General features: G+C 41.9%; 1 protein-coding gene across 2 annotated transcripts in view; it reads right to left on the reverse strand.

Annotated features, from left to right (window-relative positions):
• ALPK3 (alpha kinase 3) overlaps window positions 1-13,833 on the reverse strand; it is a 43,784-nt gene extending 29,951 nt beyond the window's left edge. The window contains exons 1-3 of one of the 2 annotated variants that reach the window (XM_031955690.1): window positions 13,578-13,833; window positions 5,710-5,748; window positions 639-760 (exon numbers count right to left, since the gene is read on the reverse strand). In XM_031955690.1, the coding sequence (XP_031811550.1) occupies window positions 639-760; window positions 5,710-5,748; window positions 13,578-13,720 (304 nt within the window). In that variant the 5' untranslated portion in view covers window positions 13,721-13,833. The remainder of the gene's footprint in view (window positions 1-638; window positions 761-5,709; window positions 5,749-13,577) is intronic. The other variant, XM_031955692.1, reaches the window with a different exon arrangement.
• Between the last annotated feature and the right edge of the window lie 2,189 nt (window positions 13,834-16,022).

Raw genomic sequence — 16,022 nt, forward strand, 5'->3', positions numbered from 1 at the left:
TTCTGCTCTAAATGATATCATTCTTAAAATTAACAACATACTAAGTTCCCATTGCCTCTTTTATAAAAATGAATGGCATGGATGCAGTGATCTTTTCAAGATCTTCTTCCAGTTTTACCATTCTATGAAGGAGGAAAGCAATGTGGAATAGGAGAAAGAGCAATGGCCAGTGAAGAGAGAAGACTGCACTCTAAGCCATGGCTATACCACTTAGTAACTGGCTCTTGCCTTTCTGATCTTCAGTTTCCTAATCTGTAAAATGAATGTAAAATTTGCCCTGACTCAAATGTGAAGTATATGGCGGAAAGTATGTAAAAGGATTCTACCTCTAAAAACTGTCATATGAATGTGCTTTCTCTTATTACGGTTCTCCTATCATTTCCTGCTTGAGAACAGATTTGCAAAGAAGGGAGGAACTACTGGGATCCTGAGCCCTAAAAAGAGATAAGGAAAGTACATCATGGAGGGGAAGAAAAAAATGGGGGAAGCTGAAGCCACCAGTCAAAGCAGACTTTCAGCAAGGATAGATCAAGTGAGCAGACACATCCATCTACTTGTCACCATGGCCGCTGATCACATTATTCCTAACCTGAAGTCTCTGGTGACTGGCACAAGATAGTCCCAAAAGGCATCCTTACCTGTGACAACGCAAGTGAACCTGGCGTCACAGTCTGTGGACACAGCCCTGGACTTGAGGGTGGTCTCAAACAGGGGCTGGGTCTCCTCGGTCAGCTGGGCAATGATGGAGCAGAAGGTGCTCCTGGGAAGGCAAAGAAGTCGTCAGAGCAGCTCCTCCCTCCTCTCCCTAGAAAACACATCACCCCTGCCTACAAGCCCCTACAGATTAAATCTCTGCTCCTGTGACATTCCTTCCAAACAACACCCTGGGGGCCACTACCCCTTTGGAAGCATCAGATGCCCTGAAAGCTGACTCGGCTCCTGGATGGCCATCAGACATTTTCTAATGGTTATTCTATACACCGTGACTGTCTAGCAGATAATCAGAAGGCCCATTATTTCGATATGTAATCTGGTATTATTGGGACTTTCCTCAAATCCCTCTGCCCACCACCCACTGGTGATCACATCAGCCTCTTGGTGCAGCCTCCAAAGAAGAGCATGGTCCAGGAAGCTCATGCAAGGGACAGGACATAAATATCGGACAGCCCCCAGAGTTGCCCATGAGGGGAGAGATGGGTGTTTCTTCCTTCCAATGCTCTATCTCTAGGCCTTGAAAGCTTAACTACCAGTCTACAAGAAATGTAGATGCAGGGGGCAAAAGGGTCATACTTCTCAAAGCAGAGCAATCTCTGGACTTCAAAGCATTGTCCCTCGGAGAAAGCCAGGCAAAGCAATCCCAGGTGGCCCTGGGTTACCCGCTCCCCAGACTACAGGACCATTTTCTAACTAAACAGCATCCCAGGGATATTTGGCCTTCTATTTAACCCCTGACTATTACAATCAAAAATCTTAGATTTTATGAGGATTTTAATTTTAAAAAAATATTTTATCAGCTTCTACATCTGAAAAAGATGGTCACCCTACCTACAAATCACCAAATAGGAAGATCACCAGCTGCCCTTCTTAAGATACTGATTGTGCTTGCCAAATCTTAAGCTGGCTCTCAAAGCCCTTCCCTTTGGGGGCAGCTGGAGGAAAGACCAAATTAGCCAAACAGCAAGGGTACAGGACCCCACATTTGGACAGCTGACAGAATTTTTGTTAGTTCCTCCCGAGTTAGAGCATCCAGAAAAGAGATTTCTTTTAATTGCTTTTGAGCCCAGGCAGGGCCGCCAAGCTGGGTGGGAATTCAATTCAACAAACATTTACTAAGCCAGAGGATATGCAAATCCCTTCCAGAGCTTACAAGTCTATGTACTTGCAGATAATTGATTCCCACAGAATACTCTGGGGCTCGTGCCACCCATCACAAAACATAAACAGGGCTTGAAACTCAAAGGAGTCTTAGGACTGTCAAATCAAATGCATGTTGGGAGCTGGGAATTTCCAGTAAGAAGATTCCTCCCCTGTAAAAGATGAGAGATTTGGTTCCCTATGAACAGATCTGATATGCGTCTTCCCAAATTCACAGGCATTTTCCCACACCAATAGTAACCAAAGGGCAGAGAGACCACTCATTTTTATACAACTCCATAGACACACTCGTGTTTCACAGATCAACAAATAAAAAAGTGCATTCCCACTCGTGAAGCACACCCACACACCAGTGATTGTGATCTGCACAGATCTGCCAACGCTCTCCTCCCCCCATGATTTCTTCCCACTAAGTGCAGAGACTCCAGGGAGAGCAAAAGTAACAGTTATGTGGGAGATGAATCATTGGGAGTGGCTGACCCTTGGGGATGAAATTCTTAGGAAGGAAAGACCGGGGGTCTGGGGAAAAATTTATCTATTCACAGGGTGACCCTCTTTAGTGCAGATGAAGGGGATAGTTAGGGAAGGAGGGCACAAACAAGACCCACATAGCCATGTCTTGCTGAGAATTTAGGAATATTTTCTATTCATTCTCAAGGCCAGTGTAGACTTGGGGTGAATACTAATAAAAAGGAAGGAGGAAAGGGCGCTACTGGAAGAATCTCTATGGAAAAATCAAGATTTCTGAAGTCAGAGCAAGGTAGGTGCCCTGGCTTGGCCCTGTTTTCTCCACAGAGATGCAAATACCAGGAGAAGAGCACGTAGCAACCTTTTCCAGAGAGATAGCACAGAGTTAATAATAGACAAGGGAGGCATTCGTGTTCACAGCCCTCCATGCTTCAGCTTCAGTGAAACTACACAGGCCCTCCTTCCAAAATCTTTCCCCAAATCTCATTCTCAATAAGCTCACTGGCCTCAATAAGCTTTTTCTTTTCTTCTTACAAAACCATTAGGTATGGAATGTACTTGGGTATGTCTATATCTCGGGTTAGGCAACTTGGGCTTTGTCTGGAACAAATACTGATAGTACCCATAGCCTTTCAGCAGCATAGAAACAAGAGCAAGTAGAACCTAGTTAGCAAAAATAAATAGTCCAAATGGGAAGCTAACAGATGGTACTGGGGTGAGCTTCTCTCTCCACCCACAACCCCAATGCCTTCTTCCACCCACCCTAACAAAAATCTGGGCCCTGGATATAACTTCTGGTGCTTGCCTCTGAAGCAAAAATCCCTAGTAATAATTCTGAACATGATCTATAATGATCCACTATGAGCAGAAAATGCTCACCTCCATGAAATGTTTTTATTCATTTTCCCAAATAGCCTAGCACCATAACATAAGGGAAGATCTAACAGGCTGATCCTCTCCTAAACAACTGAAGACACAGGTAGAATGCACTTCTATTGTAAAAAGAGACCTGGATTGAGCAGTTCTACAACCTCATCAAAATCTCATTCATCCAACTGTAATACGCAGACCCTATATTCCACTATAATCATAATTCAAAACTGAAATGTCATCTTTTCTCTAAGCCTCAGCTTCATCTTCTGAGACTAGAACTGTTCAGTTAATTAAGTGAGAGGAAGATTTCTCAGCCATGGATAAGAGGGTTGATGGGAATGGGACCTGTGGTTTCATTTGCATAGAGAATTTCCAAGTAAGGTAACTCCCCTCTTCTAATCCAGACTAGCATCTTCTCTGCAATTTAGAGAGTTGGCTGGAACACCTACAGGCTAAGTGACTTAAAGTCCTACAACTAATATGTGTCATGGATAGGACTGAAACCCAAATCCTCCTGGCTTTGAGGCTGGTTCTGACTCTCTAGTCACGATACCAAATTCTCTCTTCAAAGATAGTTGAATAGAAAGAAAGGAAAAAAAAAAAAAAACCAGTCATGAAAATTTCAGGATTTCAAAAATAATCAAGAGAAGATATGGTACAATGGCCAGAGCAGACCACAAAATCAGGAGAAAGACCTTTGTTCAAGATCTGCTTCAGACATATTCCAGCTGTGTGACCCTTGGAAGAGTCCCTAAACCCCTCTCAGTGTTCTGAAATGATTCTCTAAGGTTCCAAATTGCAAAAGAATAATAGCTTGGAATTTATAAAGGGACTTTTCATGTTCAGTGTTCCCTAAAAGTATAGGTCTGAAAAAAAATTAAAGTATATTCATAGCACCTAGTAGGGTGGTTTACACATGATAGGTGCCTAATGAATATCTATTGGTTTGATTGCCTTTGTTCAAAATCAATGGCTCAACCTTCCAAACCTGGGGTGCCCAGGACTAACTGTGGGGGAGAGGGATAAGTTTTGGAGGAATTGAAAAATTTTAAATGGAAAAAAATCAGAAGTAAGTCAGCTTGAAAAACATGGAATTCTTCTTGCAATTTGCAGTTTTTAAATAGGGAGTAAAGAAAGATCTAAGATATTGCCTTATACCAAATATTATCACTCAGTTCCTATAGGCTACTTCCACTCTGTTCCTAAACCTTCACTCCCTCACCTTCAAAACTGCTCAGAAATAGGATGAAGGCATATTCATGCTCCATCTCAACACTCATAAGCAAATATTGGAAAGGGTGCTTATAGGGACCTTACTTTCCTTAATATATGTGAGTAAGGATGACAACCACCTCCCCATTGGCAGTAGGAACAACTGGAGGAAATTGCTAAGTCAAAAAGAAATTGAATCACACATTTTATGGTGATGTTCAAATTCATCCCATGTTATACGATCACAAATCATGATAATAACAGTAGTAGTAATTAGCATGTATATGTAACTTGAAGATTTGTAAAATACTTTGACAAATACTATAAATTTATCCTCATTATAGCCTTGGGAGGGAGGTCCTATTACTATTCCTAATTAAGGAAACTGATAGGTTATTTGACTTCTCTAGGATCACACAGCTAGGAAGTATCTAAGCTAAAATTTGAACTTAGGTCTTCCTGAATCCATATCCAGCATTGTAGTCCTTTACCACCCAAATTAGTTAATAGCCAGGAGGAACTTTTGAGGATGTTTAGTTTGATCTTTTCATTCTATGGATGAAGGAACTGAGGCCCAGGAAGGTCAAGATCTAACAAATTACTCTCTACCATGGTATATTTTAAGATATATTTAAGAAAACCTTTCTTGTATTAGCTGTCCAAAAGATTTTCTCTCATTAAGTAAAGGGACTTTGACCAGCTCTTCATAAATCTTCCAGTCTGGAATTATACCCAAGGGATGGGAAGAGGACAGGAAAGATTGTCACCTCGGACCATACCAAGCAGCTCAACCAGATCAGAGAGGGAGATCTCAGATTTAGAAGAGAAAATATGAAGCAAAGGGAAGGAGCAGGAAAAGACAGAACTAGGGAAATAAATATTTCCTTTTCAGCTATAAAATCCTAGGAGAATAAGAAAATGATTGGGCCATTGGCTGAAGGTCCTCATTTTCTTTCAATGGTAATTTTAGAAAGAAATTTCCCTTCCCTTTAGACAGGCTGCTCCAGACATTTAAGGATTCATCTATGGTCAGTTTGATCCTTAGTCCTTCTACCCCTCAAAAGTAAATCATGCAAGAGTCAAATCTAGACTGTATAAGAAGAGCCAGGCTCATGTGAGTGCTCTCCCCCCACCCTATTTCCTTTCTTTTCCTCCCCAAGCATCCCTCCCTTTTCACCCCATGCAGTCTAGTTAGTGTCCAAGCATTCACCCAGAGGCAACTCCAGTGCATAGGCCCAAGAAAAGGGGTGATCAGAGAAATTTAATGCAATATGAGTTTACCTTCCAGAGCTGGGGTGAGAGAACCGGTTGCTTGATAAGCTAAGCAGAAACAGCAAACAGAACCATTAGGCAGAAAAGCATGGAGAGGAGGTGAAGTCAACAACAGTCGAGAGTATTAATCACCTGCCATCTGGCACTGGACAGGCTTTCTATTAAAAGAGTCCAGCTGTCTTAGTCGGCTTGCTTAAGTTAGCAAGCAGCCCCTTTGCCCGACAGCAACATCCCTGAAATCAAGAGCTCGTTAGCAGCAGAATCCAGGAAATGAGGTTAGGCAGGAATCCACTTAGGGGCCACCCCTTGAGAAAGACATATCCCATTGGATGCAGCATCCCTCCACCCTTCAGGACTGTAAGAAATCTATGACCAGTTCATGTGTGTCCTTGACATGTAGAATGGAAGCCACACTCCATCTACCTGAGGTCCCTGTTAAGAAAGCAGCACCCAACCAGAGACACCTCCCACCAAAGGTAAAGCTTCCACACCATTCCCTGAGAACAGGGGGCAAGTTGGCTTTGAGAACACCCAATATAGTAACAATATTAAATGGTTAAAGAGGTGGCACAACACAAACCAGCTGGGAGAGTTGGAAAAAAGGAAAAAACGATAGCGGTTAATCCAACAGGAACCTCAAGATACCCTGCTCCATCAACTTTAACACTGTACCAGATGGCTCCCTTCTCCCCAGTGATTCTGGCTGGTTGTCAGAATCTTTCCTTCTCAAGGAAGCCAAAGGAAAATTCAGAAAAAGTGAGATGTAGAAACAGGCTAGGTCTCTGGGTATCCCTAAGGATCAATAATTCACAGAGATCTAAGTAGAGTAATAGCAAATGACTTCAAATCTTCAACTTCATTGAAAAGATCAAGACTGTGTTCAAAGTTTTCTCAACTACCATTATCTCACCACTTTTGTCCCTGTCCACATCCTTTGCCCCACCCTCCCACCTAATCCCTATGTCATAGGATCATAAGAATTAAGAACCAGAAAAGATATTAGAAATCATCTCCTCTGACCTTACTTTCCAAATGAGGAAACCAATCCAGAAATCTGAGTGAATTCCACAAAATCCTATCTCTCCTCAATTTCTAAAGGGCCTTGTTCTCACCCTTATCCCCTCCCTCTCCAAAATCTTTCATTTCTCTCTTTCTATCCTGTATAGGTCTTCAGCTTAAAAAATCCTTTTGACCTTGTTGGCTACCATTCTCTTTCTTTCCTGTACACTTACAAATTTCTCTATGAAAAGTCTACACTGGCTACCTTCATTTTCTCAAAACTTGCCTACTGTAAACTTGTCTTCTGTACCCACTACCAACCTAAAACTTTTCTCAGGAAGCTCACAGAGGATCTTCTTGATAAATTCAATGACCATTTCCCCCTCAATCCTCATTCTTCTTGAACTTTCTACTGCATTTTATATCATGGATTATCACTCTTCCTTTATCTTCTCCACACAGACCCTCACTTGGCTTCCCTGATTCTGTATTATCCTGGTTTTCCTTAGTCCTTTTTACCTTTTTAACACACACACACACATACACACACACACACACACACACACACACACATATATATATATATATATATATATATATATATATCAATTGCTTCTCTTTCTCTTCAACACTCTAATTATAAATATTCACCAAGGCTTAAATGTCAGTATTCTAATTTTTTTCTATAGATCTTATTCCTTTCAACAATGATACACTAATGTGAAAAGTAATTCTCACATCTTATCTCTTATTCTGAACTTCTTACTCAAGTTCTGGCTCCCTATCTCTAAAATAGTCTCACTTGGCTATCTCATTATTGCCATCATTTCAAGTATCAAATTAAGTTCATCTTTCTCACAACACTAGCACCTCTTATTTAATGTTGGTTAATTCTCCCACTCATCCTAAGTTTTGTTGTTATTGTTGTTCAATTGTATTTATTTCTTTATGACTCTATTTGGGGTTTTCTTGGCAAAGAAATATTGGAGTGATCTGCAATTTCCTTCTCCAGCTCATTTTGCAGATGGGGAAACTGAGGCAAATAAGATTGAATGACCAGCACAGGATCACATAGCTAGTAAGTGTCTGAAGCCAGATTTAAATTCAGGAAGACTCATCTTCCTGACTCCAAGCCATTGCTATCTACTACACCCACCTAGCTGTCCCTTCCTAAAGTAGTAGTCATAATAAAAACCATGAACTCTTCCTTAACTCATCCTTCTTCATTGTCTGCAATCACCTAATCCTTCCCAGACTTGCATCTAAAGTTCTTTCTTAATCATCTTTTCTCTCTTTATTCCCATTGACTACTACTGCCATCAGGCTCTCATCTTTTATTAATGCAAGAACATCTTTGCCCCTCCCCCTTCTAATCCAATCAACAAAGATCATACTTACTTCTGATTAAAAAAAAAATCATTTCAGCATATCTCTGCTCAGAAAATTTACAGTAGCTGTTGTTAACACCTCTAAACTCCTTTTCCTGGCCTTAAGTCCTTAAGGACTTTCTGTGATGTGGCACCAAATTAATCTAACCTCATTTCCCATGAGTTTCTAAAATGACCTGATGATCTAGCCAGACAGATCTCTATACTGGAGATATCTCCATACAGGAGCTATCAGGAATATCTCCTACTGGCTTCCACCTCAATATTTATGCTTCTCTTCTTTCTCCTTTCTACTTACTCAGGTCCTATACAACCCTCAAAGGCTAGGTATTTAGTATCTTCCATAGCAATATTTCTGTATTGAATGAATGAAAGTCCACCAGAAAGATATACCAATCAGGATTAGCTGCAAGTCAGGGACAGAATATGGAGTCACTTACAGGGATAGTAGCTTCTATTGCCAAAAATAAAAGAGGGAAGGAGAAAGAATCCCCCTGGCACAAGGAAGCATCTGATCTAAGAAGAAAGAAGTAGCCAGGGACTGATACTCACTTCAGTCTTGATTCTAGAACATAGGATAATTTACCTCTCAGACTTGTGGAGGAGGAAGAAATTTGTGACCAAAGATGAACTAGAGATCATTATTTATCACAAAATAGAAAATTTTGAGTTTATCAAATTAAAAAGCCTTTGTACAATCTTGATTCTAAAGTCACTGTGTGTATAGGGTAGCTTGGGACATGAGAAGTTGAGTCCATTGTCCCTAGCCACCTTCATCCTGTCCTTCTTGGGATCTGCTCCCTTTAGTCCACCTCTTAGTTCAAGCAATATCTTCTTCATCCTACCTTCTCCATCTTCATTTTTATCAGATATAATAGGCTAGAAGAGACTTTATAAATGATCTAATCCAATGATTTTTTTTTTCATTTTCTCATTTTACAGATAAGGAAACTGAGGCCCAGAGCAGTAAATGACCTGCCCTCCATCATACCAATAAGTAGGGAGTAGAGCCATAATTCACCCCAAGTTCTCTAACTCCTAATCCAGGTTGTTATTTTTTCACCTACTACATCATACTTACAGGTTTAGAACTGGGGATGTCGGTGCCCTCAAAGCTTTGACTTACAGCTTGGTTTGCATTTCTATCCACAGATAAGGCAACCTAATGATGTACTGTTGGATGCCTGTTGGATATTTATATAATGCTTTAATGTTTTCAAAGAGCCTCACATATGACAGCAACCCTATGAGGTAAACACCATCATTATGAACACTTTACAGTTGAGAAATCATTGCTAGTGTTTGAGGAAGAATTCAAATTCAGTCTTCTTGACTCCAAGCCTAGCATTCTAGCCACTGAAATTTTGTGGCAGTCTTTTTTGGTGAACTTAAAAGAATATATCCTGAGATAGCTGTATGACTAGAAACCACCAGCCAAAAGGGGACAGAATCTGTGCCTTAGTCAAAACTTCTGGTTCCCTGTGGCTCATGTACCAGTATTCTTGAAACCAGCCTCTGTCTCCTCTGGTTCTCCATCCCCAGAATAGCCAGTGGGAAAAAAAAAAAAAAAAACTCTTCACTAAGCCCCAAGAGTTCCAAGAATGGCCATAAAGAGAAAAATGCAGTCGGCTGACAGTGAGGGAACTAGGCCCAAGCCAGTCTGCCAGTAATGGCCCTAGGATTCTCAGCGTTCTTGTAAAGACAATCAACTCAGATGTTCCATTACCTGACAACAGCCGGACCCCTTAGTTAGGACTTCAGACTGCGTCAGCAACTGTCCTCAGATAGGCTCTGGGTAAGAGCCTTCCTTCCCTTTTTCCTCATCCCCCACCTCAACAGGCAAAGTAAAAAAGCCTCCCACTACAACTCCTTAGCCTGCCCCACTCTATACAAACTATAGATCAAACTCTTTTCCAAGTCATATCCTTCTCAGAAATATCTTAGAATTTCTCACCTGATTATCACAGAACTGGACCAGTCAGAAAAAATGTGAATTATATCTTGACTCTAATATTTGGATTATTTAAACCAGAGATTTTTAATCTGGGGTCTATAGTTAGATTTCAGTGGATTTATGAATTTAGATGGAAAAGGAGTTACGCATCTATTTTCATTAAACTTTGATTTCCTCTATAACCCTGAGTATTTTCTTTTATGAATTTGAAAACATTATTCTGAGGAGTATGTAAGCTTCACCAGATTGCCAGATGGGATCCATTACACACACAAAAAGTTAGGAACTGCCTTACTGAGAGTCTTCTTTTTCACTAACCCTGGTTTTAGGTGCTTACAGCACCTGAAGATTCTTGATATTTTCCAGACTGAGCCTTGCTATTTTACATGCCTATCATTGCCTCTCAGGATAACTGGAAGTTAAACAGGCAGGAAACAAAGGCTAAGCCAGAGTTCTGAACTAGAAAAGTCTCTTTGGAGAAGGTGTTGGGCTTAAGATGAAGAATGAAACATATATTTTTGGACATGGCAAATACAGGAATTTATTTTGTTTGACTGTACGTATTGGTTACAAGGGTTTGTTTTAATTTGTAGGTGAGAGAGAGGAAGTAAAATTTTATTTAAAAATAACTAAATATTTTTAAAAGGAAAAGGCTCCTCAGTATTCTAAGTGCCCATACTCCAAATTCAGAATATGAAGATCAACTTTGAAAAGTTGTCTCTAAAGAATTTCCCCTCTCTCTGAGTGCCAGAGTAGAATAGCCACTATAATCTCTATGACACTGTTCCCTTCCTCCTGCTTCCTTCTTCTATATATTCCAGCTGTTACAGACACAGTATCTTGTACATTTAGACACTCAATAAATATTTGCTTATTGAATGACTAATGGTTGTCTCAGACTGAGCAACAGCTATTCTGTTACCTTGTAGTCTATTGTGGCTCTTCATAAGCAGATATTACCTTTTGTAGAAAAGAACTACAAGAAGTTATGTCCCAGGGAAGGGGCTGGGGGAAGAAAGCAGAAAGCCTAGTGATACCAGCTAAGGAAATGAAAAGAACTATTCTCCTACTCTCATGGCATTCCTTGTAGCAATTCCACTGATATTCCTCCTCTTTTCTCTTAACTTCTCTGGTCTCTCTAGTTTGAAGTGGTAACCTGTTCTATGTTACAGATAGTGCAATGTAGACTTGGAGTTAGGAAGATCTGAGTCCAAATCTTTTTGGAAACATTTACTAGCTGTGTAATCCTGGTAAGTCACTTAACCTATCTGAATCTCAGTTTCCACATATGAAAAATGGTACCCACCATCCAGAGTTCATGAGTATCAAATAGTATAAATTATGTAAAGTGCTGTGCAAATCTTAAAGCACCATACAAATTCTAGCTGCGAGAGCATTGTCATCATCATTATTATTTTTATATATCTTCTTCCTTTTTTTACTGGTTCTGACAAAAGCCAGAGCATCCAGCCAGAGCACAGACAAGTCACCAGGACAAAAATGTTAAACTCTGGGTTTGCAAAAGAGCTAGCTCCAGCAGAGTCTGTAATGAGCATCCAAATTTGACTCTAGTTTTTCCTGAAAGCCAGTGGACAGGAGGGAGGAGGGAGTTTGTCTTGGCAGGCAGGGCTCAGTCATATCTAACTTAGTCCCAAACACCAACTCTCAGCCCTGTACTCTTGACATGTGACACCATTCGTCAGATTTTGTACAGAAACTGGTTCCGGTTACATCTGAACTTCTCCAGCGCCAAGGTCAATACTACTGATCCTGTCAAATGGGAAACATAGTGGACTTTTTCTTGAATGTCCTTGTTGCCCATTATCTGTTCCTTTATTCTGTTTTCAGGGGGAAATATGTCCCTAGAGAATTCTATAATGGTAGTATTGTCTCCTGTATAGTCCACCTGGTTTCCGAGGTCAAAAATGGGCACAATTCCAGAGTCAAAATAGCTAGTCTAATTCAATGTCTAACCAGATTTCCTTTTGAAAAATTACTCCAGAGTTGGGGGAGGAAGGGATCTTTTTTAAAAAGGACTCATGCCTCTATATCTGTATCATAATGTGTTTGTGTTGTTGTCTATCTATTTCTAGCTGTAGGTTTTTCCATCTGCATATGTACTCCTGTGTTCCTCTGACTTTTCCCTAAGCCTAATATGATTGATTTTGCTTAAAATATGGAGGATCATGAGGAGAGAGAAACAAAAAGCCTGGTCAGTAGATCCTCTCTCTCACCTCTCTTCCACATTAAACAAGACTGATTGTTTCTAACAGAATAATCAATTCTTCGGTCCCAAAAGGGAACCCCAGTCCTGGCTCCTCATCACCCCATCAGCCAGGAGCTACTCTTATTCTTAACCCTAAATTTTGCCCCAGACTCTCAAAGCAGCTCTGGGAGCATCTCCTGTCCCAGGTCTGTATATCTTTCCTTGAGAAGGCTCCCAGACAAAAGAGAAGCAGCATAATAAGCAGACTATACTTCCCCTTGAGAAACGAATTAAAAAGCCAAGAATGGTCCCCAAACATTTGGATGTCCATTCCCTTAGTTATAACCTGCTTCGTTCCCTCCCCCATTAGGAGCAGTGTCTTCATCCCTATATCCTCTTTCCATTCAGTAAAAATTGACTCCTCCAAAATTACCACTCCTTTAGCTTCAGTGTATCATTGGCGGTCCTCTCCCCTTCTCCACTTTTATTCTGCCCTCCTTTCTTCCCCTCCCCTCCTCCCCCAGCTCTAGAAGTTTTATCTCTGTGGAATGAAGAGCTTTGGCTCTTGACAAAAGGAATTTAAGGCACCAAGCTCGAAGCCTCCCAGCCCTTCCCCTGAAATTATTTTAAAACAATACCCTATCCCACCCCCACCCTGTCTCATTCTCTCCGCGATGTATTTATTTTCACTGAGAAGTAATGGGCTATACTGGGATCTATCTGGGGACCCAGATTCCTTCTGGGATCCTAGGGCTGACTACAGCAGATTCCGAGAGTTGGCTCTTTTAGAATCCCCGAAGTCCTCAAAATCCCTCAATGGAATAGGATACTTCAGTATTTCCCCCCTCGCTCCGTTCCCTCCCTTTCCCTCCCCGAATCTCTAGGGCTAAAATCATACTGGGAGCCTTCCTGCCTTCTGGCGGGTCACCACAAGCCCCAGCTCTGCACCCCGGGGCAGCAACATCTAACACATTTCCGTTTTGCCTCCTCTCTTTCCTTCTCTTTCCCTTTCCCCGGGGGAAGAGGGATGCAGTAGAGTTACCCTCCATCTCGTCGCCCTCACCCGTCCCTTCCCTCTCCCAGTCCCTCCTTTAAACATAGCCCCTGTCCCACCCTGCACCCAAACGCTCTCCAGGAGCAAATTGTCCCTTCGCCCTCTTCCCAATCTCGACAAACCCCACCCTGCCCTCCAGTGACAGTGGAGTCTCTCCTCGAGACGGCCTGGTATTGTGAACTAGGGACACCACCACCCTTCCCTGCTCCCTCTCCTCAATTCAATCCCTGCTCCTCCTTCCCCCACTACCCTGCGCCCAAAGGCCTCGGCTCGCACCTGATCTCGGGCCTCACGCTGAGTAGGTAGTTGCGACTGGCCGGGCTGGGAGTCCACACGGGCCCATCGTCCTCGCTGTCCGTGCCTACCCCTCCCCGGAGGCCGGAGCTCCACACACGGCTCGGAGGCCTGTGGGACCCCATCGCGGCTCCTCGACGGCTCTGGTTCTAGCTCCGACTCCCGATGGCTCCCTTCTCTCTGCCTTGCCTTGCTTTGCACTGCCCTGCCCTGCCCTGCCCCGCCCTGCCCAGTGCCTGTGCCTGCGCCCGCAGCCCCTGTCCAGTCCCTGTCCCGCTCCGGACCGGCCAAATGACGCTCTTACCCCTATTTATAGCCCCGTGGGCTCCCGTCACCTGCCGCTGTCCCTCCCCCTCTCGTCCCCAGGCTGGGCCCCGCGTAAAAATGACCCGAGCTGCACAGAGAAATCTCAGCTTAGGGATCTGGGGTGCCTCCACTAAGCAACAAACCCCGGGAGACAGATCCTGGACTGGGGTGCCAAGTCACCCCACTTCCTCCTTTCACTGTCACTCTCTCCTCCCTCCACTCTTCCTCAACTCATTTCCCTATACTCAGGCTTACTCCATTCTGTATAGCCCTACTAGCCTCCTCCCCCAGCAAACCAAGGACAGATATAGATCCTAAAGATGCACCTTTTTTTTCCACTTGAGCTTTGGTTTGGATACTGCCTACTCTTTAACCCAGTTGGGCTAATTAGTTTCATATTGTCCTGCCTTGTTTCTTAGCTAGTTTGTCACTCCAACTATGCCAAAAGCTCTTAAGAGAAGTGTCTGAAGCCTTGTTCCAAAGTAATTCCCCTTAAAACCCAGTACAGATTTCTTGAAATAAATATGGAATGAATGAACTCAGCTATCCACCTGATTAGCTAGGAAAGGAGTTATCTCATTTCCCAGAAAACCTCTTTATTCAGTCATCCATCCAACATTTATTGAATATATGCTATATTGCATCCAGGGGAGTAGGAGGTGGAGAGAAGCAGAAATACAAGCTATAAAGCTCTTAAGAAGCTCACAATCCAGATGTGAAAAATGTCATATTTTTATAGTGCTATGGTTTGCAAAATCACTTTTTTCGCAGAAACCTTGTAAGATAGGTAATATATTATTACCCCCATTTTATAGACAAGGAAACTAAAGAACAGTCACACAGCTACGTAAGGGACTAGCCAGTATTTGAACCCAGGTCTCCTATACTCTTCCAATACTCTTGCTACTTTCAAAGGGAAAAAAAAGTAAGATGAGCATACAAATAACCATAATATAGAACAGTGTCGTATGAATGGCTCAGATAAAAGATTGTAGAAATTCAGAGGAGGGAGAAAACATTTTTGACTGGGGAAATCAGGGAAGACCATGTAGGAGTTGGCATTTGAATTGGGCCTTGAAGAATGGACAAAATTTCTACAAATAAAAAAGTATGGAAGGGAGGCAGTTCAAAGATAAGCCTGGTGAAGGAATAGACAGAATGAGAAAAGAGTCAGGAATGCACAAGGTAGATTCAGGGAGACAATTGATGATACAATTTGGCAGGAGCATGGCACTCAGGTTTTAGTGATGTGATGAGCATTTGGGAAGGAGAGCTGGGAACAGAGTGCCTGCCAGGTAAAATCACTTGATCTTTATCTTAGTCAAGGGGAAGCCATTGAAGACTTGAAAAATATATGAGCAAGGAAGTAATTTAAATTCTAGAAACTGTGACTTAAAATCCTATAATAGTAAATATTCTATAATGTTATTAGATATTTTAATCCTTTTAAATTACTAAATAAAATTAAAAAAAAACAAAAAAAACAAACCTTCTCCTCCAAAAGACTCCAAAGCAGTGCTTTAAGAAGAATAATCTGGTGATGGTTTATTGAATGAATTAGAATAGAAAAAGGGAACAAGTTAAGAAGCCACTACAATAGTCCCAGAATGAATGAATGAATTCATATTGAACACTTATAATGTACAAAACACTTTTCTGAGCACAAAGAAAACAGTCCCAGCTCTCAAAGTGCTCACAGATGGAAAGGCCCAGTGGTCCGTAGAATACTGTGGCAAAATCTGTAGTAATACATCTTCTTTAATGTAATTTCCATTGATAAAATCCTATCTGTTCTGATGCTGTGCCATATGATTGGGTTGGGGACTGTCTTTTCTCAGTCTTCCATACCTTTGGCTGCTGAGAAGATAGAGCTCCTCAGAAGCACTTGCCAGATCACATCTCCACCAGAATTGCTTCCCAGCAACAAGAATGACTACCAGGCTAAACTGCAAGCAAGAACAGTAGTTTAGAGCTGTTGCTAAACCCAAAGCTTCTTTTCTATCTGTGGCAGTTATTCTGAGTGGCTAGTTTTGGTGAACTAGAGTCTCATGCCCCTGGATTTCTCCCTTCACTTCTGGTTACAGGACCCAATCTGGAAGCAGAGCTGGGCATGTGTATGGG

This window comes from Sarcophilus harrisii, chromosome 2 (genome assembly GCF_902635505.1).
Source record: "Sarcophilus harrisii chromosome 2, mSarHar1.11, whole genome shotgun sequence".
Classification (NCBI taxonomy): domain Eukaryota; kingdom Metazoa; phylum Chordata; class Mammalia; order Dasyuromorphia; family Dasyuridae; genus Sarcophilus; species Sarcophilus harrisii.